At 37.8% G+C, this 25565-nt stretch overlaps 1 protein-coding gene across 3 annotated transcripts in view; it reads left to right on the top strand.

Annotated features, from left to right (window-relative positions):
- The window catches only part of glt1d1 (glycosyltransferase 1 domain containing 1), a 72138-nt gene extending 46835 nt beyond the window's left edge, over positions 1-25303 (top strand). Inside the window, exons 9-13 of one of the 3 annotated variants that reach the window (XR_009515438.1) lie at positions 1265-1308; positions 2637-2757; positions 3111-3209; positions 14915-15071; positions 19822-19956. Coding sequence is in view for 2 of the 3 variants with exons in the window: in XM_059988230.1 (XP_059844213.1) it covers positions 1265-1308; positions 2637-2757; positions 3111-3209; positions 19822-19968 (411 nt within the window). In the remaining variant the exon portion in view is untranslated. The other 2 variants (XM_059988230.1, XM_059988231.1) reach the window with 2 other exon arrangements.
- The last annotated feature ends 262 nt before the right edge of the window (positions 25304-25565 follow it).

Below are 25565 nucleotides of genomic sequence, written 5' to 3'. Positions count from 1 at the left end.
TATTTTTTCAGGACCTTGTCCACATCATTGGCTCCACATATTGTTTCTTTAGTCCCTAAGGGAACCAACGCTTTCTCTGACTACCGGCATGCTCCTAGTGTACTTAGGATATCTGGGATTCTCCTCAACCATTCTTATCAATGATATTTTATGGCCCCTTTTGCCCTCTTAATTTCCTTCTTAAGTTCTTTACTACATATTGTATTCCTCAAAAAGACTTCTTCCGTCCCAGTCCTCTAAACCTGCTGTATGTTTCCTTTATTTTCCTGATCAGCCTTCAAAATCCTTTGTCACCCAAGGTTCCATAACCTTGCCATTTTTGCCTTTTATCCTTGTTGAAACATGTTGGCCCCGAACTCCCAGCAACACCTTCTAAAAGGCTCCAACTTGTTAACTGTAATTGTAGAATGAGCTGGCACTACCTTACTTGCATTTCAGTGCTCTGATTATTGTCCATACATGAAAACTATGGAAACTTTGCAGAGAAGGCACCCAAAATAACTGAACACTGGAACATGCAGCAATCTCTGTAGATGGAAGTTGTACAGATCTTGATAGAAATTTGAAGACTAGCCTATAAACTCTCCCCCAAATACAGCCTTCCAGCTGGATGGCAATGGCAGGATGCATTCAAGTTCTAGGTCTGTCTTCTTAAAGGAAATAATTTCATCCTTGTCAATTGCAGGCCCCTATAGTCGTATGTAGTTCCCAAGGAGAATGAGTATTTCTATAAGCCAGGGTTTTGGTACTTATCAGTAGTTGTAGACATTACTGAGCTCCATTATGTTGCTATCACAAAGTAGTATTCTCACAATTATGATTACTTAAATTGTGAAAAATGTGAAAAAAAATCTGCCATTTCCCACAAGACCAAAGCCCAGACCGACTCATTGTCATCTTTATCATGAGATGCAGGAAATTAATGTCATTTGATTATTTTTGCAAATATTTTGAAAGAAGAAGTGCTTGCACTTGTGCCTGCCATTCCGATTTACTAAGCAAACAGCAAATTGCTTACAAGTTGAAGTGCTTTGTAAGCAAATACTGCAGCCAATTCATAGTGCAGCTGACTCCTAAAGAGCTTATGAGATGAATAGCCATTGATTGAGGGGAAAATGCTGTCTATCACAAAGACAATGTGTGATAAATGTATAATTTCAAAATTGCTAAGGGTATTGAGTACTTGAACAAAATAAATCCCCTTATGATATATTTTAAACAAAAATATAACTTTTATCTGATAATCATTCATCATGCTTCTTAGGTTGATGCAGTGTTTGCACAACAGGTGAAGGCTAAGGTCAAGGGGTAAGTTAGTTTTCTTTTGAGATGTTTGATATAATAATCCATGCTTTTATGAAGTACTACTTATTATTATTTTTAACATGAATTTTGTATTCTTTCCTCCAAGAGCCTATATTGCTATAATCCCTATTGATTTTAGAGTGATACTTTGTGAGGGAATGTGTTGAGTTAAGAGTTTTGAGAGTTTCAGCAGTGCACAACCTTAGTGATAGCTTCTTCAGGGAATTGATGTGATTCCATCTGTGTCTAAAAGATTAAAACCTCTCTGCTGGTGTTGTCAATTCTTTTGATTCTGACATCCCTGAATATTAAACTGAGAAATGACGAAATTCACACTGATACAGCAAGTTTCTAGGTCATTCAGAGGAGCAGCATATAAAGAGCTTCACTCCGGTTCTTGCTCGTGTTCAACCTAAGCTCAGTCACAGAATCTCAGTGCAGCATAAGCCGACAGAATGTTTCTATCAGTTTCACCACAGACCTTTCATAATCTCAAATACTTCTTTGAGATCCCTTCTCAATATCTCCTGTTACAAGAAGAACAACTTAAGCTAATTCCGTCCATTCATGCAGCTAAATACCCCTACCCTCACCCCCCTCCCCCCGCCAGTTATGAAACATTGGACATTACAGCACAATACAGGCCCTTTTTCCCAAGGTACTGAGCCAGCCTTTTAACCTGCTCCAAGATCAGTCTAACACTCTAATGCCTTCACAATGTTCTTAAAAAATGTGTTGTCCAAAATGGAGACAGTTTTCTAGTTTTGATCAGACAATAAATGTTCTTGGTTCCTTGATATTCTGTGCCTCATTTTATAAGACCAAGATCTTATGCAGATTGTTGAAAATGAGTGCAATTTCTTATTTTTTAATTTAATAAGTAAAAAGGGACAAAAACTTACAAAGTTTTAAAAAAATCAACTACGGAATTCAGTTTAATTGACTTTAAAAATCTTTTGTTAACTTATAATATTTAAGTTCACTCAAAGCATCTGATTTTATAAGGACTGTACTTAACTCAATTTCCATTACACAAAATCTTCCTTACCAAATGCAATAAGCATATACAACAGTTCATCTCTGTACGACAGGAGAACACACATGGTAGTGCAGTACAATAGTGTCTTTTTTTATTTCATACACTACTATTGTGCAGTATTGCAGATTATTGCACATTGGAAAATTGTTATGTACATTCTGTACTCTATTTGTTAATATTATATTTATTATTATTGTGTAGTGTGTTTTTAAATGTTGCTGCTGTAATGAAATAATTTCCCACTCAGGCTCAATAAAGTACTTATTATCATTAATTTTCTGTTATTTTGTAGTGCTCACGGGGTCTATTTAGTTTCAGAAAAACCCCAGACTGAGCTGCATGCTGCTATGAGGGATTCCTTTGCTGTAGTAAACAGCTCCATCTCTGAAGGGATGTCTGCTACAATTCTAGAGGTATGTTATTTGCAAGATTTGAGATCCTTTCTGAACAATTTAATTTTTTTTTTAAATTGCACATATAACTCAAATGGTTTGCTTTTCTAACTGTTCAATTGTAATGTCAGCAGAGATATACTCTAGCATTACCCGTGGTTTTATAATATAGAGGAGAATCAAATTAACTATTGTGTTGAGCTGAATAATCAATAATAATCACAAATTCACAGATCACCAGGAAGACAGCTTGTTTTGATGTGTAATCATTTAGGGATTAATTTGACATGATTACAAAAAATATACTTTTTATTTGATTGAGAATGACACAATATATTTTTTTCTTTTTTATTGAACTGGTTCGTTACCTATAGGCAATGGACCTTAAAGTTCCAGTGCTGGCTAGGAATATACCCGGCAACAGAGCAATAGTAAACCATGAACACACGGGCCTTCTCTACTCTCATCCACAGGTGAGTCATAAACATTAGAAATTGGACAAGAGGAATCTTATTTTCAAATTATACCTCCACGACTTGTTTTGGATGGCTCACTTATCAACAAGAATCCAGCCATTAGGTTCTTCCATGTGATACCAGCCAGATCAAACCAAATTAAGGGATAATTTCACACTCGTGATAAAGGATGGGGTTTGTGGGAGTTAGTGATGCATTTGGTAATACATACCTTCTCAAACTCTTAATGAAAAAGCATAATTTTGCTAATTGAAAAAGTAGATTTTTTTCAATGAAATCTGCAATTACATTCATTCGGTCTTTATAGATTTTGTATAGGATTAACATTATAGCACCTGCTGTCTGTATAGGCATGGTATTGCTAGTTTAATTGATGCACATAAAATATTAAGTATTTGTATTCTGTGTTTTTGAAAGTGATGCAAGTAACTTTAACAAATGGTAAAGAGCTGAGGAGCAACTTTTCGTTTGCAAGTCCCTAGATCCCTAAATGAGGCATCACAGGTGACTAAAGCGGTAAAGAAGGAGTGCAAGATATAGGCCTTCATTCGTCAGGGAATAGAATAAAAGAACATGAAAGCCGTGGTACAGTTTGGTTGGTCCACAGCTGAAATATTGTGTGCATTTCTCGTTGCTACACTACAGAAAGGGCATGAATGCTTTGTGACTTCTGGAGGTGAAGACTGGATGGGGTGGGGAGGTAGTCTAACAAAGTTTTATAGCATTATAGGGAACATAGGGTGGAGAGTGAAAAACTTTTTCTCTGAACGAAAACATCTAAAACCAGACGGAATAGGTCTAAGGTGGAGAGTAAGAAGGTAAGAGGGGATTTGAGGAAATGTACTTTCACCAGAAAGGAGTTACGTTCTGGAACATGCTGCATGAGAAGTTGGTCAAGGCAGATACTCTCACAACATCTGAGACAAAAGTATCCGGATGAGTTCTTCAATTGCCGAGGTATGGTAGACTACAGACCTAGTACCGGTAAATGGGATTAGCTGATGATCAGCATGGATTTTTTGTGTGACTGTATTTTACTGCCATCTTATACGTGCTATATGTGCTTGTATTGTGTATGACTGGTACTGTGTTTTACAAGTTGGCCCCAGAGTAATGCTGTTTCATTTGGCTATGTTCATGGGTATTCATGTATAGTTGAATAACAATTAAACTTGACTTTGAACTTAGATACAGTGGACTGGAGGACCTATTTCTCTGCTGTTTGACTCTGGGCTGTGGTTTTAGAAAAGTGCATTAGAAGATATAACAGTAAAAATCAAAGTCTGACATTCAGTGAACTAAAACATGGCTGCAATCCCTTGTGAATCCAACAGGAAAATATGCTGCAATACCAGCAAAAGAAATATTAAAGATACTATTGAGTCTGATTAGAAAGGCTTTTAATATTGCCAAAAAGGAGAGGGAAGATGTGAAAATTCAACAAAGACAGACAGGAACATTGGTAAGGAATGAGAAGCTAGAATATGGGAGTATTCTACTGCTTCAAATTAAAATAGAATAAAGGAAAAAGCAGTATAGTTAATCTGAATCCCATCAATCTGAAGCAGGGAGAATTATTGTATATTGAGACATAAGGAAGTGACGGAGGAATTAAGCATTTTGTGTTGATCTTCATGGAAAAATGTTGGTTATTTTATTATCCAACATTCACCTGTCTCTGTCTCCCAATTTCACCCTTCCCCCTCCTACCAGGCTCGATCTGCCATCATTCTTCATCATTCCTCAATCCACCAATCACCTGTCTTACCACTCCCACTCTCTTCTTTATACCAGTTAGCTCACATCTTCACGCTCAGTCCTGAAACAGGGTTTCAAGCCAAAATGTCAACAATTCCTTTCCCACTATAGATGCTACTTGACCTACTGAATTCATCTTTGCTCCAGATCCCAGCAACTACAATCTCTTGTGTCTTTGCAGAAGTAGTGTAGAACAGTAGTTCCTGCCAGGGAGATCTAAACATCTGACGGGTGAAGATGTGGAAGATGAAGGAGATTTTTTTAATGGTAACATTTCAAAAGATATTGGTGTTGAGAGGTACCGTAGTGTTCCTCTGTATAAATCGTAGGAAATTGACTTGCATGTATAGAAATAACTCGGAAAGCAAACATTTCTACGTTGGTCTTTATTGCAAGAGGATCTGAGTTCAGGAGTAAAGATGCCTCGGCAATTATGCAGCGTATAGATCTTATCTCCCTACCTAAGGAAGGATATAATGGTAATAGAAAGTCTGCAAAAAAGTTTTGTTAGATTGCTTTCCAAAATGGAGGTGATTGATGTATGAAGTGAGACCTATTGGGAGATTAAAAGAATGAGAGCTGATTTTGTGGAAACATACAGAATCCCTACAGGGCTTGACAAAGTAGAGTCAGCAGTGGTGCTTCCCATAGCTAGCACTTCTGAAACAAGGTTTCACATAAGGATTGAGGTGGAAGAGGAAATTGCCTCATCCAAAAGGTCGTGAATCTTTGTAACTATTTATCTTAGAGGCTTTGGAGCTTCCGCCACTCGAAAGACTCAAGACCTAGAATCAATAAATGTTTGGATAGGTGAAATATAGGATTAGAAACAGAAAGTGACACCAAGTTTAAAAGATCAGCCAAGACCATATTAAGTAGCAGTGTAGACTCATCAGCTCTGTGCCACCTCATTGTCAGGCTGCCCATGTATTTGCATTAGTGATGAGCAGCCTCCTTGACAGGTGATCAGGATGTACAAACATGTAACAGGATGAATGAAGTTTCCTCAAACAGAGCAAGCTGTGACTGGTGCAAAAATATTCTTAATGGCAATTCAAAATGTCAAAGACAGGTGCCCTTCAGATCAGTGATACGAGAGCATAAAAGGCGGTCTTCTTACTTTTTACTCTCCAGAAGAAGCATTAGCATTAACTGGATAGTGGAGTGGTTTAATTTCTAGCTGTTAAATCAGCTGCTATGAAACCAGGCACATTAACAGGAAGAGGAAGTGGAGTTGAAATAGACGACCTGACATTTTTTTTTTCAGAATATTACAACAGGCTTGAGAGCCCAGTAGCTCATGTTTCTTTCAGCCTTGGGTTTTTCTGCTAGTACATTTTTTTTTATATCTGGCTGTGCCCCATTGGTAATGAGCATTCAGTCATTGCCAGGCTATATGTGAAAATGGCAAGTCAGGAAGTTTGCTGGTGTAATTTGTTGTTAAATAAAGGTTTTCATAGTGGGCAAATTGTCAACTCTTTGCTGCAGTTCACTAGAGCATGCTGAAAAGCTGTAGTTTTATTTGCATGTGAGTCCATGATTCCATCGAACAAATTGTGTTGTACTAATATCTAACAGAGACCTGCAACCATGCCCAATGATATTTGGGTCTCTCAAAGACTGGTTCAACCATTAAAGTTCTAACAAAGGATTGGTAAAACTGTTGTGAAGATCTGGGTACCTCACCTCATCTCTACTTAGTTTCTGATAAATAATTCACACACAATTGCTGTTCTTTATTTCAAATATTTTGAAGGTAAAATAACTATTTAAAACACAAGAAAGTGTGCAGATGCTGGAGATCGAGAGCAACACACAAAATGGTGGAGGAACTCAGCAGGATAGGCAGCATCCATGGAAAAGAATACACAGCTGACATTTCAGGCCAAGACCCTTCTTCAGAATTGTTTAATATAGTCCAAGTTCTAATATAATGTTCTGTATTTCCACTTACACATACTGTATATAGTTTGAGTAGAGGTTTTTTTTTGTTAAATTGTAGGCATGGAAACAATTATCCAACAGTTGTTCCTGTTTTCTTGCCATTCTACTTTATCTATAAAACAAGGTACAACAAATAGATAATGTTTTAAATTAGAAGATTGAAGTACTTAATCTGGACATTATTTTTCTAATCTTCTTTAGCGTAGATGATCTCAGTTACCTGCACTTCGGAAACTTCATTGAATAGGCCAGTCTGTTCTGACTAAGTGTATGAAATTTTTATATTGAAAGCTCTGACAGTTTCTTTGGTTTGCATACTTGTAAATCTAGTTTGTAAGGCATGAATTACAAAACTGGCATTTTAATGGGAATGATGCTAATAATCTTCAAGTTCAAAGATTCAAGGCAAAGTTTGGCTCTTCTCCAAAATTTAATTGGACAAACTGAAAGGCCAACAGGTTTGTCAAAATTTATTTGATGCCAGTCATGTGATACACATGATCTTAATTCCCTGGCCAATAACTTAAATATTCATCAATAGCTTGCATGATTATTATTAGAGGTATAACTTGGAATAAATGCTAAAGATTGTGGAAGTAGTATTGCTGAAGAATTTCACCATTTTCAACAACAAGAAATTCTGCAGATACAGGAAATCTAAAGCAACACACTCAAAATGCTGGAGGAACTCAGCAGGTCAGGCTGCATCTATAAAGGGGAATCCCCCCTTGCATCCCCCAATCGAGTTCTACTTTTAGAATCTTTTCCTTGTTTTTCTTCTTACATGGACACGATATATAGTGCTATGTTTAATGCCTATCTTCCAGGGATCAAGAGAAAGTGGCAGTGGAATTTCTAATCATGAGATGATGTTTCCTGATGGTAATCGTACTTGCACTATACCTTAGATCAGTAATTAGAATTGTTTTTAATTGGAGATTGTGCATTAGGTTTAGATTTAAGTACTGAGGTTTAGGATTTTCCAGGGATTAGAAACTGATGTAGGTGTAGGAGAGATGGTAACTGCAGGGGTTAAGCGGCTTTCCAACTCTGCTTGGGAACCAGAAGAAGTGGGAGTGTTTCCCACTTTTCTTCATAATCATCTCTAGGCTCTCAATCAAAATTGCACTTTTTTTCCTAAAACTACCCATGGTAATCCAAGGCTTTATGTTAGCTTTGCCTTCTCTTTTCCCTGCAATCAGAAGTCTTCCCCATTCACCAAGCACCAATATTTATGGCTTCGTATATTTGTATATTTATCTGACCTCCAGGCATCCTCCCAGTCTGGCCAGCCACCAGGTCAGAAACAAAGATGAGCAAAAATCAATGAATGCCATCCATTAAATTCAGCAGGAGAACCTCCTTCCTTTCTCACTTCAGGAAAGTTTTGAGACACTGGAAAATTGATCAATATCTGTACTTATTTAAAGTTACTCCTGGTTATGCCTGAAGAGCACAGGTATTGTAGTTATTCTGGTGGTTTCTGGAAGTTGCTTCACCGATTTTGCTATACAGTAGATTTCAATTAATCAGGCCATCAGTTAATCAGGGTAGCTGCTTATTTTGGGCAACTCTTAAAGAGCAAGAGCAAATCAGGAAAATAGCCTGGATACTCATAGATTATTTGGGACACTGTGCCGCTTAATTGGGGCAGGAGACAGGTCAGTCACATGCACAAACTTAGAGCAAACAGTTGTGAGAGCTGTATGTGGTTGCGTTATGTTATCCATTTGGCCGACGGATTCAAAAAGCAGATTTTTTAATAGTTTTTTTTATTTTGAACTATAAAAAAATATTGAGACCCTTGTCATGAAAAGGGTTGACACTGGCCAAAAAAATTACCCTACCTGACGAAATTAAAAGCCAACTGCCTAACAACACTCATCATCAGCTGGCAGAGATATCTGGAGTGCTGAAATCTGCAATTGCACGTTAGATACATCAGCAAGGTAAACTGCAAGAAGAATAGGCATTATGCAAGGGAAAATTCCCAAAAACAAAAGTGTGAAGGTAAGGATCCAGATGTTGAAGAGGCCCTCAAACAATAGTTTTCCATCATAATCGGATGAATGTGCGTGATTGTAGACCAACGTTAAAAAAACAAGTCAGGGGAGCTAACTAACAAGCTGGGTCGCAAAGATTTTAAAGCAACTGATGGTTGATTTTCTCCGTGGAAATGCAGGCACTGATTAAATTCGAGAAAGCACACAGCAAGAAAGGTAGTGCTGATGCTGTAAGTGCAGAAACATGGAAATCTACAGAACTCCCCGACTTGATGCAAAAATTTTGTGCTGATGATATCTACAATCCTGATGAAACAAACTTCTCTTTTATCCTTCCATACTGGAAGGTTCCCTTTGCTACAAACAAGCAAACACCATCAGGTTCAAAGAAAGCAAAGGATAGCGTAACTGTGTTACGTTGTTCAAATATATCAGGAACTGATTTTTAAAAAAAGAAGCTGTTGGTTTTTAGGAAAAGTGTTAAATCTTGATGCTTTGAGGGACTAAGAATGGATAGTTTACCTATTGAGTACTATGCCAGTAAACACTCAATGAATTCCTCGGTCGGTAACCATTGTAATACACAGTGTCGCACCGTAGTAATATGGATAGTGCTCTATTTTGTGCTGTATTTCACTTAAATACATAATTTCAATGGCTCAATTTCATATCAGAAAATGTATACCATATGCAATCTGAAATCCTTACTCTTTTCAGACATCCACGAAACAGAAAAATCCTCAAAGAATGAATGACAGACAAATGTTGGAACCCCAAAGCCTTCCCTCCCCTCCTTTGACTTGCTCCAGCAAAGGCATCAGACACCCAACACCAACCATGCAAGAGATAAGCAAACTCCTAGAGACCATGATCTAGAGTCCATCAGAAACCACTGTCCGTCCCAATACTCAATGAGCTCTCACTAGTGAAGGAGAGAGAGATATTGCTCCTGCAGCAGCGAGAAGGGAAACCAGCAGCTCGCTGTTCCAACGTTGCAATCTGCCACGTCGCTTGACTGTGAACCCTGACTCAAGAATCAGTAGGCACTCGCCATCAAGAGAGAGAGAGAGAGAGAGAGAGAGTGCAGAGGCCTCCCGACAGTTGTGCCCACCGTCTTGATGTTTCCACCTCAGTCAGCGACATCGGCAGGGCATCGTATCATCCACAGGGCCGCACCTCAAAGGCACGCATCTTCCAAGCCACTGTAGGGGATTCCAAAACACCAGGCCTCTCAGCGAGTTCCGAAGCACAACAGCCCCCACCACCCGCGCAGAATGTAGTTAGTGCACAGCTGTAGATCACAGACTCTGACCATGAAAAGGAAAAGGGAAATCCAGTTCATACATAATTTATTACCCAGTTAAACTGTAGGTTGTCTTTTTTACACCTTTTAAACTAGTTCCATGAAACTTTGGATAATTGGGGCAGTTGCTTAATTGGGCCAAAAGGTGCTGGTCCTAATGTTGTCCCACTGAACTGGATTACTCTGTATTGGCATTCCTGTGTTTCCCATCTTCAAATACACTCCACTTCAGCGTATCTATTAATGCAGAGAATGTTACTCAGAATCCCTTCAAGGTTGAATCAGATTAACCACATGTTACCCTATGAAAGCAAGTTATCCATTTTCCTTTCCTACTGAAATGCATTTCGTAAAGCGGTGCAAGAATCATCAGTTAATAAAGTTCATTTGTCTGTGATTACCCTACAAGAACCATATTTGCATATTATTAGGTCCACTGCCAAGAATGTTAAACCAAAACATTTATTGACATACTTGGTAGCAGTATTAATCAGAACTATGCTAAGGTTTGTAAATGTTTTGCAATTTGGTTAACACTTTTAAAATCTACTGAAATAAAGATGTAACAGTATTGCCAGTTTACAAACCAGATTAGATTGCAGTGATTATGCATACTGTTAGACTGCGCTTAACAGTTGACATAAAGATGTTGTAGTATGCTGCATCACTTTTAGAAAAAGACTAAATGAATTTCTAGATTCTGGTATGAATAGTGTCACTGCAGAAAATGGCATCAAGAGCTGATCTGTAGTTGCTGCTGGAGTGATAATTTAATGGCAGCATCTGTTTAATTTTACCCAATATATAGCACATAATGAGCTTTGATGCACTAAATGAAATAAAATTAAGAGAATCTAATTGATTGTTGGGTTATTATGCTCACAGACAGATGGGGCACTTAAATAGTATCTGTGTAGAGAAACACAAAGCCTGAATAGGTAAACTTACCTTTTCATCTTAATTGAACGAATCAGGCTTGTGGAGAAGGTAAATTAAAGTTCTGCCCACAAACTGTCACTGGGTAGTAAAAGGAATGAAGAGAATTTTACAAACTGACTAAAAGCCAAATATACCCATTGTCCCTTGACAAAAAATGATATAGAAACATAGAAAACCTACAGCACAATACAGGCCCTTTGGCCCATATTGATCCTCTACATTCTTTTATAGAGAATGATATGTCTATTCCAATTTTAAATCTTCTGTTGGCAGTACAATCAATTGTGTTCCCATTCTGAAATGCAAGTATTTGCAAGCCAGAGATCCAAATCATATTTTAATACATATTCTATACTGTAGACAGATATAGTTATTTAGTTTAATTTTAAAATTATCTGTTTGTTTCCATCATCAGATAGGAATCTGATGGATTTGAGACTTCACCTGAAACAAGTAAATGCATTTTTGTTGGAGAGAACAATCTGAGTTCTGGTCTGTTTTTGCATGCAGGAGAAACAGGAACACAACATACAGTGAAATGCCATGGAATTCTGCATTGAGACAGACCAGACACTAAATCTGTCATTAACCAGACAAACTCGTTCCAAAGGCTGGTTTTAGTGTGCCCTTTTGACTCTAAAAGCTGATGATGACAATTTCAATTCTCCTGGATGCGTTAACACAGATTTCAACACTGAAGTGCTTATTAGAACCAATGTTGATTGGACAGAGTATGTGGGTTCCACATACTATCACTGGAGTTGTGTTGTGTACTGTCTAATCCAGGGGTCGGCAACCCGTGGCTCCGGAGCTGCATGCGACTCTTTCATCTCTGTGCTGCGGCTCCCCGTGGTTTGTTAGTTTTTGAAATGTAATTCGAAATTTGAAGATTATGGTGATCTTGTACAATCGAAATAAAACGTTGTGGCGACCCCATTTCCTGGCACATCCGAACTGGCTCACAATTAGCCACCATTCTGGCTAAGGGAGATAGCCTACGGGGGTTTGTGAGTACGTGTCTTTTGGAACATCCGCGCCCATGGGGGGGCGGGTTGAGGGAGGCTTTAAAGCAAGGCTGTTTAATTCAAATAAAGTTATCTTTGACTGCAGTGTCGTTATTTTAGCGCTGCGTGTAGCACACCGCTACGTGTTTTTTATCGCTATTAATATACGTCACCACTGCCAATGCCCGACACCCGCCAATGCGCGATTTCTTTTAATTTTTCGATTGAAGGTAGGCTAACTATGGAGTAACCTTCAACCCAATGTCTTTTTTTTTGGAGTTCAAAATGTTGTTGTTGCATGCAGAAATGTAATTTTGTTTTCTCTGCAGGAGTTCATCAATTTCATAAATGCAACACATTATAGTTTGTTTATACATAGCATAAAGGCAAAAAAAAAACGTATGCAGTGTTATTTCATTTTAAATGTCAAACGGGTTTTGTGGCTCCCAGTGTTTTCTTTTCTGTGGGAAATGGGTCCATATGGCTCTTTCAGTGGTAAAGGTTGCCGACCCCTGGTCTAATCAGTTTTTAAGATGGCTCAGCTACAAGAATGTATAGGATCAGCCACTTTGAAGCTCATGATATAGGAGGGACAGGACTCCATTTCATCTTCCAGTTTCTGCTTCCTGCGACATTTCATGCTTTTCAGTCTGGCACCATGTTGTGCTCCTATTCCTCCTGTGGACAGAAAGAGACCCTAACAAGGGTCGTATCCACCAATCCCTTACTCTTTTTAGCTGCAGTCCTAAGAAAGTTTCCCTGATAAAATATCTCATTAGGTCTTCAGAACAGCATTTTCCAGCAGCGACTGTCACTATCTTTCTACTTTCTATTGATGTAGCAGGCCTAAACTAACACAACAGCTTACTTACACCCACTGTAGGTAGTGTTAGGCTGAGAATGGCATGGACCCTCCCAGGTAAGTAGCATTTATAGGTAGTAATTGGCTCCTTATTGATCTGCACTGGCTGTTCCTAGTGAATGCTGCAACTACTTACCAAGATGATCAAATGTAGAGAGTAGCCCTTCCACCCTGAAGTCCTACCTTGGTCACATAGGGCCTTAAACTCTTAAAAGCTACCTCATTGTGTTTCCAATCCATCCAGATACTGTACATAACAATGCCTATAGTAGTTCCCAATTCTTTTTTTTTGTAATCTTTAAGTGTAGAGTTTGGGATTGATAATAAGAGCAAACAATTACTGTGTGTTTATTATATGCTAACGTATATGTGTATCATTATATGATATAGATCTATGTACACTGAGGCAAATTGTGTTACTAATCAAAAAAAAATGAAACTGTGGATGTTGGAATATGAAGCTAAAAACAACCTGCTGGAGGAATTCAGTGGGTTGAGCAGCATCTGTGGGGGAGGAGAAGGAAATGTCACCCTCAAAGATTCCTCCCCACACTCCAGCCCCCCACAGATGCTGTTTGATCTGCTGAGCTCTTTCAGAAGATTGTTTATTGCTGCATTGATCAGGTGAAGTTATATAGAGGCTTTGAGCTCATTCCAGTGCTTGTGTTGACATCTAAAGTCTTATGCGAAGGATTGACAAAGCAGGTGAAGAGGATACTGTTTCTTTTAGTTGGTGCATCTAAAATTATCCAGTGTAGTTTCAGGATCAGGAATTAGTTATTTACATTGATGGAATTCTTTGAGAAAATAACAGTCAGGATAGAGAAAAAGCCAGTCAGTGGATATTGTTTACTTGGACTTTCAGTAGGCCTTTGACAAGGTAGCACACATGAGACTGCTTAACTAGATAAGAGTCCATGGTATTACAGGAAAGATACTATCATGGATAGAAGATTGGCAGACTGACAGGAGGCAAAGAGTGAGAATAAAGGGGGTCTTTTCCAGTTGGCTGCTGGTGACTAGTGGTGTTCTGCAGGGATCGGTGTTGGGACTGATTCTTTTCATGTTAAATGTCAATGATTTGGGTGATAGAATTGATGGCTTTGTGGCCATGTTTGCAGATGATATGAAGATGGGTGGAAGAGGAGGTGATGCTAAGGAAGCAGGGAGTCTGAAGAAGAACTTAGAAAAAATTGGAGAATGGCAGATGGAATATAGTGTAGGGAAGTGGTACGATCATGCACTTTAGTAGAAGGAATAAAGGCTAAACAAGGAGAAAATTCAAAAATTAGAGGTGTAAAGGGACTTGGGAGTCCTTGTGCCGTATTCTCTAAAGGTTAACTTGCAGGTTGGGTCAGTGGTAAAGAAGGCTAATGTAATGTTAGCGCTAATTTTGAGAGGACCAGAATATAGAAGCACGATGTAATACTGAGGCTTTATAAGGCATTGGTCGGACCACACTTGGAGTATTGTGAACAGTTATGGGCCTCTTATCTAAGTAGGGATGTGCTGACATTAGAGAGGGTCCAGAGGAGGTTCACAAAAAGGATTCCAGGACTAACATATGAGGAGTATTTGATGGCTCTGGGCCTATACTCACTGAAGTTTAGAAGAATGAGAAGGAATCTTATTTAAACCTGTTGAATTTTGAAAGGCCAAGATAGAGTAGATGTGGAAAGGATATTTCTAACAGTAGAGGAGTCTAGGACCAGAGGACACAGCCTCTATTCTGAGGGATGTCCATTTAGAACAGAGATAACGAAGAATTTCTTTAACCAGAGGGTGGGGGAATCTGTGAAATTCATTTCTGCAGACAGCTGTGGAGGCCAAGTCACTGAATATATTTAAAGCAGAAGATAACATGTTCTTGATTAATCTGGGTCTCGAAGGTTACAGGGAGAAGACAGAAGAATGGGATTGAGAGGAATAATAAATCATCCATGATGGAACAGTGAAGCAGTTTTGATGGGCCAAATGGACAAATTCTACTCCTATATCATGGTTTCAGACAAAATACCTTTAAGCAGAATCCTCTACCTCAACAAGGTACAAGCACATTTTTATTCAAAGCTGAGACTGATAGATTTTTAAACATTAAGAGAATTAGAATAATGCATATTTGCAAATAATGCAAATATCTTCGAGTAAAGTTATGGAATGTTTTCCCGGAAAAGTAAATCTTGAAGCCATTTTATCTTTGTGGAAAAAGAGGACAACTGTTTAAGTTAATAGAAGATGAAGTATGAAGAAGGAGCACGACAATAATTCTGGGAAAAGATGTGCTGACCGACACCCTGAACCTAGTGGCCCCCTTCAGTGTTGTGAAATTCTATGGCAGTTTTTCACAATCAATCCAAAGCAGTAAAGCATTCAGATTTGCAGAGCCATCATTCCCAGATACATATTGTCTCAATTTTCTTCAATTGCTTACAGATTATTGCTCCTTATAAAACACTACTTACTTTGACTAATATAACCCCCTTCCTGTTAGATCTAGCGTTGAAAGTAGTATTTTTATTTTGCAGCTGCATATTTTTATAACTGTATGTAATTGTAATATTAAATCCCTGAATATTAATCAATGCTTTCAGTAAACACATTAATTTCTACTGAAGTTGAACAACTCTTTCAAGATTCACATAATTGGAAGAAATGCACTTAAAGATTATGAACTCAGCCCAAGCTGCAAAATACAGCATCTTTAACATCTATTCTTGTATCAAGGACAGAATAAAAAAAATTATATAACTATGCCCTCTAGTGACTGTAGGAAATAATCTTAGCAATATCTTGTAACAATCACAAATTAGTAATCAGATTTGGTTCTGAATATGGGTCCGTAGTTATTATTGTGACTTTCCCCTAATACTTAAATATTTTCTGTCTTTTAAGAGCTGTATTTCTGACTTGACCAGTGTAATCAGTCTTAAAATCACCCTGAATCTTTCACTTTCATAACCATTCAAACTCTTGAACAAAAAATTTTAAAATGCAAAAAGCACTCAGAAGATCTAAAGTGTTTTAAACCATCATTAAGAATTTAATGAACTAACAACACCTTGTAGATTATATTTGGAAAGGTTACTGAACATTTTAAAATTTAGTTAAGAACGTATATGCCACCATATACTACACTCAGGTTCATTTTCTTGCAGACATTCACAAGAAAATAAAAAACAATAGAATTTATGAAAAACTATATATATCAACAAAGACTGACAGTCAACCAATGTGCATACAAAGACCTAATATGAATGTTATCAGTATTATTTATTTCCTTTGTATTTGCAAATTATCAAAAAAAACTTAAAAATAATACTGAGAAGATGAGTTGTAGAGTCCTTGAAAGATAGCGTGGTGGTTGAAAGATAATAACTTTGTGAACCTGGTGGTATGGGACCTGTACTTCCTGCCCAATGCTGGTAGCGATAAGAGAGCGTGGTCTGGATGATGGTGGGGTGGGGGGGGGTCCTTGATGATAGATGCTACTAACTTGTGGCGGTGCTCCTTGTAAAAATGTTAGGTGGTGGGGAGGACTGGACTGTATCCTCCACTTTTTGTAGATTTTTCTGTTCCTGGGCATTAGTGTTTACATACTAGGCCATGATGCAACCAGTCAGGATATTCTCTACTGTGCATCGTAGTAAGTAGCAGAGAAACTATCTTAGTGACAGCACTTACCTGCTGGTCACAGGACAGATCTCTAATATTGCAATGCTAAGGATTTTAAAGTTACCGACCCTCTCCACCTCCAACGACCTAATGAGGACTGACTCAAGGACCTCTAGCCTCTTTCCCCTGTAGTTAATAATCACCTCTTTGGTATTGTTGTTATTGAGTTGAGGGGTTGTTGTTGTGACACTTTCAATTAGGTTTTCAATCTCCCTCCTATATGCTGATTCGACGCCACCTGTGATTTGGCCAACATAGTGGTGCCATCAGCAAACTTAAATATGGCATTTGGGTGTTAATTAGCCACACAGTAATGGGTATAAAGCAAGTAGCGCACACTGCTCTGAAGTGCACATGTGCTGATGGTGATTGTGAAGAAGATCCTGTTGCCAATCTGTGCTAACTGAGTCTTCACTGAGGAAATCAAGTATCCAATTGCACAGGGAGGTATCAGTGCCAAGTTCTTGGTTTCAATAGAATAATGGTGTTGAATGCTGAACTGTAGTCAGTCAAGAGTATCCTGATGTAGGTAACTTCATTTTCAATATGTTCCAAAGCCTGGGCACCAGTATGATTGAAGCCTGCTTGAAGCAGATATGTACCTCAGACTGTTGTGACAACAGGTTGAACATGTCAGTAAAAACTCCAACCAGTTTGATTAGCACAGATCTTTAAGTACTTGTCCAGGTAGACCATCTGGGCCAGGTAGTTTCCATGGGTTTACCCTCCAGAAGGATGTCCTAACATTGTCCCCAGAGACAGAAATCACAGGGTCGTCGGGGAGCTGTGGGAGTTTGTATAGGTGCCTCGATGTTCCATTGATCAAATCAAAGGTAAGAGGCATTGAATACATTTGGACGAGAAACTTTGTTGTCATTTATGTTACTTGGTGTTGCTTTGTAGTTGTAGATGGCATTCAAGTCCTGCCACAGCTGCCAAACATCCTTCTGTGATTATCTGTCCAAGTTGAGTTTGTAATTCTGTATCCTTTCCATCATCACCACTACCTATTGCCTCTCTATTATATTACCCACTTCCACTGAAAACAAGAAAAGGTTCTTCAAATATTTAGAAGTCCCTTTTGATACATCAAAAGCCAACTTCTGTTGACTCTTTGTTGAAAATTCGTTGAATTTTTGTTAATGATTCTATATTGAGCATTAATATAACATTGCTGATGTTTGTTAAAGATTTTTTTGTCATAAAACCACAGAAATAGAAAAGCCACTTTAAATCTCATTCTGAATAATAAAATAGAAAAACAAAATCCAGGGTAACTGTAGAAAGTAAGGATGTATTTAATAATTACCTGTTCTTTTGTTAACTAGTGTAAGGAATTGTATGAATGAATACTGTCTGTTTTCAATAACATTTATCTCTGACAACACTCTCGAATTCCATTACATTTGATTAGAGCAGTCATGTCGTGTGTATTTTATTGATAACAAGTTTCTTTTTCTTGTAGTCATTGAAGTGTTACTGTTATTTCAAGAAGTGCGTTTTTTTTCAAATTTAAACTATTACATGAAAGTCCTATATTAGTGTTATTGAAAAACATTTGGGTATGACAAGAATGATGTATTAAACAAGAGAACACTGCAAAGAAGTAACAGTGCTGAATATACATATAGTGGCCACTTTATTAGGTACACGTGCTCGATAATGCAAATATCTAATCAGTCAGTCGTAGCAGCAAAGCAATGTATATGAGCATGCAGACATGTTCAAGAGGTTCCATTGTTGCTCAGACCAAACATCAGAATGGGGAAGAAATGTGATCGAAGTGACTTTGGGAAGGTGGGAGGGGAGCTTTTGGGTTCTAACTTTTTTCTGTCATTCATTCTTTGGGGTTTTTTTTCCCTCAGTTTCATGGACATCTGTGAAGAGTAAGGATTTCAGGATGCATAGTGTATACTTGTTCTGACATTAAATTGGAAACATTGACTGGAATGATTGTTGGTGGCAGACAGGGTGCTTTGAGTATCTCAGAAATGTGTGATCTCTTGTGATTTGCACACACAGCAGGCTCTAGATTTTACAGAGAATGGTTTAAAAAAAAATCCAGTGAGCAAAAATGCCTTGCTAATGAGAAAGATCAGAGAAGAATGGCCAGACTGGTTCAAGCTGACAGGAAGGTGATGGTAACTCAAATAAACACGCATTATGAAGCAAACAACATTATGAAGGACCCCACGCACCCCTCATACAAACTCTTCTCCCTCCTGCCGTCTGGGAAAAGGCACCAAAGCATTCGGGCTCTCACGGCCAGACTATAACAGTTTCTTCCTCCAAGCTATCAGACTCCTCAATACCCAGAGCCTGGACTGACTCCTTACTGCCATTTTGTTTATTATTTATTGTAATGCCTGCACTGTTTTGTGCACTTTATGCAGTCCTGGGTAGGTCTGTAGTCTAGTGTTTTTTTTTTCTGTGTTTTTTACATAGCTCAGTCTAGTTTTTGTACTGTGTCATACACCATGGTCCTGAAAAATGTTGTCTCATTTTTACTGTGTACTGTACCAGCAGTTATAGTCCAAATGACAATAAAAAGTGACTTGATTACAAAAGCGATGTGCGGAAGAGCATCTCTGAGTGCACAACATGTTGAACCCCATTCAATTGCTTGCAAGTGAGTCAATGGCAGTAACAGCAGCAATTGTTAAAAAGGAAATCTCAGTACTGAAATTACTTTAGTATGGAACATTATTTCCTCACCTTTCCATTCAGTGGTAGATTATTTCTTAATTCGCTAAGTACTAAGTGAATTGACTTACCTATTCTCCATGGTTGCCTTAGCATTTATGTGTGTAGGAGTTATAGATTCTATATCAAGCTGATCTTTTTTTGTGCAGTCTTCACCTTTTGTCATGTCTCAATGATGGGATAACTGGAAAGAAAGAAAAATTTAATGTATTTAATAATGGGGCTAAGGATCATGAAACATAGTTCACAGCAGGAGAATACAGTCAGTTTAAGATTAGTAAAATGTAGAAAACCAGATGAATATTAAAATATTTGAAAGTATGGAACAATAATTTGTTAATTTACACTTGTTATCTAATTATCTTTCGAATACTTTCTTTAGAAACTACATACAGTGAAGTTGTAATATTCTTTTCCTCAGGAATTTGTTGAATTATCAAAAAGACTGATGAGTGATAGTGGTTTGAAGAGGAGCATCGTGACTAAAGCCAAGGAGTATGTGGAGAAACATCATTCCAGGAACTCTGAGAGGAAGACTTATCAAGAACTTGTCAGTGAACTGCTTTAAGTGACACTGGTCAGATTGATATTTGAGTGCAGTTCTTTAGATTTGCTGCTTTGGTACATCACAACTAGAGAAGGAGGCGTTTGTAATTAATGAATATTTATAGAGGGATGAGAATAGTTTTTAAAGAAATATAATTTTTTATGTATAATTGTTGATCAAGTGAAATACATGATAGTTTACTCCTGATTTATGACAATATGGCTTGTGTGGCTGGTTGATCCTAAACTTGTCCATCCAGCTTACCACACAAATTTTATTTGTTTTTCTAATCTCTGAGGTATTAAGATATAAATTTGGTAGTGAGATATTGTGTCGTACCAAACAAATATGGTCAGCCAGTGGTGTAGTGACATCCACACTGGACTTCAAGATGAGTGGCCCCAGGTTCGAATCTGGCTGGTTCCTTGCATGCTTTCCATCCGTGTTGGGTTGAGAGTCGAGCTCGCCACTTGGCCTCAAAAATACACACAAAAATGCAAAAGAAACATTGAGGTTGCCACCCGATGTTCCACAAGGTGCAGAAGGGAATAACAACCAATCAAATAAGCCCCAAGTTGTGCTTCCTTGAGTCAGTCACATTGTCCTGACCTTTGTACAGTTTAATAATTCAAACCACAGTGTTTAGTACTAGAAGTTATCACAATCTGATTTTTTTACAAATGATTTTTAAGTCAACATCAAGGGTAATCTGTGCAAGTTTACTTTCCAATACACTTTGGAAGAGGAGAAAATAATATTTTTAAATACAATTGTTAATCATGTCAGGACAGTTTTAGCATCAAGAGTGTGTCGCTGCACAGTGATAGTGCAGTTTAGAAATCCTGTATCACTACCAGTAGTCTCAGTCGTCAAGAATCTCCTGAAGATGAGTTATATCCCTCAAATTCTTCATTTATTTTCAATTATAAATCAGTTCCCAGATTAAAGGAAATAATGTATAAATTGAATTATAACTAAGCTGCAAATGACCAGTGGAGAGAAGATGGGTCTGAAAAGGATCTTATCCAAAGTATGACTATATCTCTTCACTCGGCAATTGCTAGATAAAGAATGTATTTCTAACTATATATTTTGGTCCATATTTTTGGCCTTGCAATAGATCCTGACTGAATGATTTTCTGTAGCATCTATAAGTCAGAGATTTGTAGGTTTATACTCACCTTTGTGTCCATCATTTCATTATCTGATCACATTTTGTTTTATTTGCACAACTCGACAGTTACTATAAATTAATGTGAGTGGGAAGCATATTATTCAGTCAATATTACTGCAGTAAGAGGGAAGGGTGTTTCTGAAATTTCTTTTGAAGAATTGCTGCAAGCCCTAAAACATGTCATAGACAATATTTATCCGATGAGATTCAACTCCCTTACTGCCGTTTTCAACACTGTAACTGCAGGTTTGCCCTGTGTGTGCTCCCAAATAAGTCAGTGCAAAGGGAATAATGTAATCCATATTTAAGAGTTGAAAAGCTCATCATTTATTTGCAGCGTAGATTTGACTGCAAGTACCTGATGTCTCTGTTTGGTGCAGATCTGCAAACTAGATTGGAAACATTGGAAATCTTAGTCTGTGATGGAGATTACTTTCATATAAACTGTGGGTGACTAGTTTTAGATTGAACCATTGTGATAGAAATTAAGTCAGATGAGCTGGTGATCATTATGTTTGTAGCATGAATACTTACGAGGTGCACCTGCATTCTTTAAAATAACATGCAAGTGACGTCCTCTGATAAAAGGTATACCATCTGTTCTCGATGTGGGCGTTCACATTCAGAAAATTTATTGCATCGCTGTAAATAATATGTGGATTGGACAAGGTAAAAATATGGTATATTCATCTGAATTATCTTCATGTATTTGCGTTTGATTTTCAAATTTGAACAAAATTATATGCTTTATTTTTATACTGGGAATTGTGGTTTAAATCGTGCCTTTCTCTTTGTTTTATAATGAAAACTGGGAATATTAATCAGTAAAGTGTTCTTGAATTCAATTGTTCCCCAACTGTTTTTGTCACTATTAAAATTTGATAATGACTGGGTTCTTTTAATGAGCAGGAACCATGTTGTAAAATGCCCCTTTTTCAATGCTGTGTCATGCTCTTCTTCTGTGATAATTCAATTATTAAATGTAGGTCAGATGCAGACAGTGCAATTAATGGTCTCCTGTTAGGGGAAGTTGCCTTGTATTCCCAAAATTCCATCAAAATGATGCATTTCTTTTGCAGTTTTTTAGTAACAGATAATGACCCAAAATTTCCAGTAATAATTCATCGATATGCACCGTAAATCATGCTGTTCCATAAGACAAACTTGGCATTGAAACATATTCACATTTCCTTTTTCTGGAAATGTGGATATCCTGTAATGACTAATACAGCAAGACTCAACTTGCAAGTCAACCTTTAGGGAATCCTGCACAAGGACTCCAAAGTCTCTTTGCACCTCTGATTTTTGAATTTTCTCCTTGTTTAGAAAATAGTCTACATCAGTACTCCTTCTGCCTAAGTGCATGACTATACACTTCCCTACACTGTATTCCATTGACCACTTCTTTGCCAATTTTCTCAATCTAAGTCCTTCTGCACACTCCCTCTTTCTCAACGCAATCTGCCCCTCCATCGTATTGTCTGCAGCTTAGCCACAAAGCCATTAATTCCATCATTCAAATCATTTACATAAAATATGAAGAGAAGCCCTGTGGAACACTACTAGTCACCAGCAGCCAACCAGAAAAGGCTCCCGTTATTCCCTCTCTTTGCTTCCTGCTAGTGATCCATTCTAGGATCTTTCCTGTGATACCATGTGCTCTTAATTTGTTTAGCAATCTCATGTGAGGCACCTTGTCAAAAGTTATCGGAAAATCCCAGAAAACAACATAACTGACTCTCCTTTGTCTATCCTGCCTGTTATTTCCTTATAGAATTCCAAAAGATTTGTCAGGCAAGGTTCCCCCTTAAGGAAATCAGGGTGAATCAGGTACAAGAAAGAGAATGTGCAGGATTACTAATATAAAAATGAAAAAGTTATAGACGTAATCAACAGTTTTGTCAGTTGTTAGGTGCTTTCTACATTACACGATCCTATTTAAATCAGTTGCTTGGAAGATAAGTTGGTAACTTATTACACCAAAAATTGTCACAGTAAAAATGCTATCACTTTGATCAATGGCATGCACAAGATCATCAGTGCGCTATGTTGCACACAATATACTCACAGTGACAAAGTGTTTTGATGGGATTGGCTGGAAATATATCAAGAGCACATAAAATTTATTTTATTTACCTATTTTTGAACACATGAATTTAAGTACATCCATGGGTCAATTAAATTGATTAATGGTTTTACACAATAATAACTTTTGATGATGAAATGCCCCAGTCTGTTTACATTTCATAGGCTTATTTGTCCATGCTGCAGCAATGAAGATATTGCTTTCTCTCTGTTACTTTTGTCATTGTTTTATAATCCTGTGCAGTGGGAACGCAGGTAGCCCATTTAGTCCCTCAGTTGCTCTGCCATTTATGAACTTTAGGCATAGAGTGATACAGCACAAAACCATACCCTTCACCCCATCACCCCAACCAGTAAGAATCTAGACCTGGAGTTCCTAACCATTTTTATGCCATGGACCCCCTACCATTAACTGTGGAGTCTGTGGACTGCATTCTAGACTAATCCCATTACTTGGGCTGCAGCCTTCTATGTCTCGGTGAGATGTGTACTATCGAGAACAGGGGTGGCCAACCTTTTCCATTCCATGCATCAGTTTTTTCACGCATGAGTTCAGATGCGCCATACAACTCTTGTACCCCCATTCAATTCTTGTAAAACTATGTTAATATAGACATATTTAGCATTTTACATGATGCATTGATTTAATATAAGAACAAGATAAACATTACTTACCTTAATGAGACTTTTAACAAATATATTTTGTCTTCTTTTGACTGCTTCCTTTTTGTTAATCACATATTCTTTCCACAACTCAGACCCAAGCACTAGCTTCGTTTTTCCTTCTATTTCAGTCTGATATTGTGCTTTATAGTGTCAATTAAGATCATGACTTCCATTATGTGAGGAAGTGTTTTCACAAACAATGCACAACGGTTTTCCTGACGGACCCGCTATAAATAAGAACTCATTTTCCAACTGTTCATTGCGCCATTTCTAATCATACACCACAGGTTGGCCATCCCTGATCTAGAAGCTTAAGATGTTATGAGATTATCTGCTTCCATCTCCTGTGAGACAGTACATTTCAGATCTCAGTTAGCCTCCAGGTCAAAAAATTATTCCTCAAATCTGCCCATTTCCTTCCTCTTACATTAAACATACACCTTCTAGCTCTGCTACGAGGAAAAGTATTTTATACTCCACCTTATCTGTGCCCCTCCTAATTTTGTGTGGCTCAGTTTACCCTTCCGCTTTCTCCTTATCAACAAACTCTACTGACCCAGGCCCTCTTCATAATGAAAATCCTCCATCCCAAGCAACATTTCAGTAAAACTCCTCTGCATTCTCTCCTGTGCATCCTGTGATGGGCTCATCAAAACTATATACCTCTGTGGACTAACCTATGCCTTATGTATTATCATGGTGCTCTTGTATTTTACATCCTAGCTCATGAAGGCAAGTGTCCTGTTTGCTGCCCTCAGCAGCGTATGTTGCCTCTCTCAGAAATACTTGAATCCCTCTCTTTCAAAATATTCCTTAGGACACCACCCCAGGGGGTATCTTCCTACTTAATTAAAACTCCCAAAATGCATTGCCATACTCAGGTTAAATTCCTGACCCTATATACCTATTATCCATTGATATCTTTGGTTATCAAAATTCCTTTATCAACTATAGATTTAGAGTAAACAGTTGGCCTAACAATTGCAATAATGAGTAACCAACGGTTCCGTGGAGATTTACTGTGTGACAATAATGCACAAGTTGGTGTGGCTCTTGACTTCCTCACCTGTCCATTGTAAAACAAAAGTCTCAAATGTGGTGATGCTCAGGCACTAGTCCATCCACTTCCGCACCCCACCACTGAATTTGACAAAGTCCAGGGCAGAATATTGAACTGAAGGGCTGGATAACTTTCTAACCAGCCCCTCAGTGTAGGGCAACCTTATTGCTGAATGAGAACACCATTCAGGACTGAAGCAATAAATGGATTAATTTTCTCTAATCCTCATGTTAATTAATTTCTGTAATTGTGTTTAAGTAAGTTTATTTTTGATGACTTTGTTTCTTTAGTTGTTTCAAATGACTTTTATAGAGCAATGGATTTTTGACATATTTAAATGTCTACTGCAATAAATTATTACTGCAATACTGCTTTCTATTTGGTTCTTGTTATAAGCCAACCTGGATGTTCCCATATCTTATCTTTTGGATCGTCATAGAGAAGCACTCTTCCTCATCTGGGACATGATTTGCAGCTTGTGCCAATCTTTGCTTATGAAGCAGACTCTGTACTCTTGCAACAGCTGGCACTTTAATTAAAGTTGACAAATCTGAAGCTGCAGAATTAACATTCAGAATCAAAAGACATTGACATTTTCAGTTAATTTCAGCAGGAGCTCTGATTAATGTTTTT

This window comes from Hypanus sabinus, chromosome 13 (assembly GCF_030144855.1).
Source record: "Hypanus sabinus isolate sHypSab1 chromosome 13, sHypSab1.hap1, whole genome shotgun sequence".
Lineage (NCBI taxonomy): Eukaryota > Metazoa > Chordata > Chondrichthyes > Myliobatiformes > Dasyatidae > Hypanus > Hypanus sabinus.
This window is presented reverse-complemented; position numbering and strand designations above follow the sequence as displayed.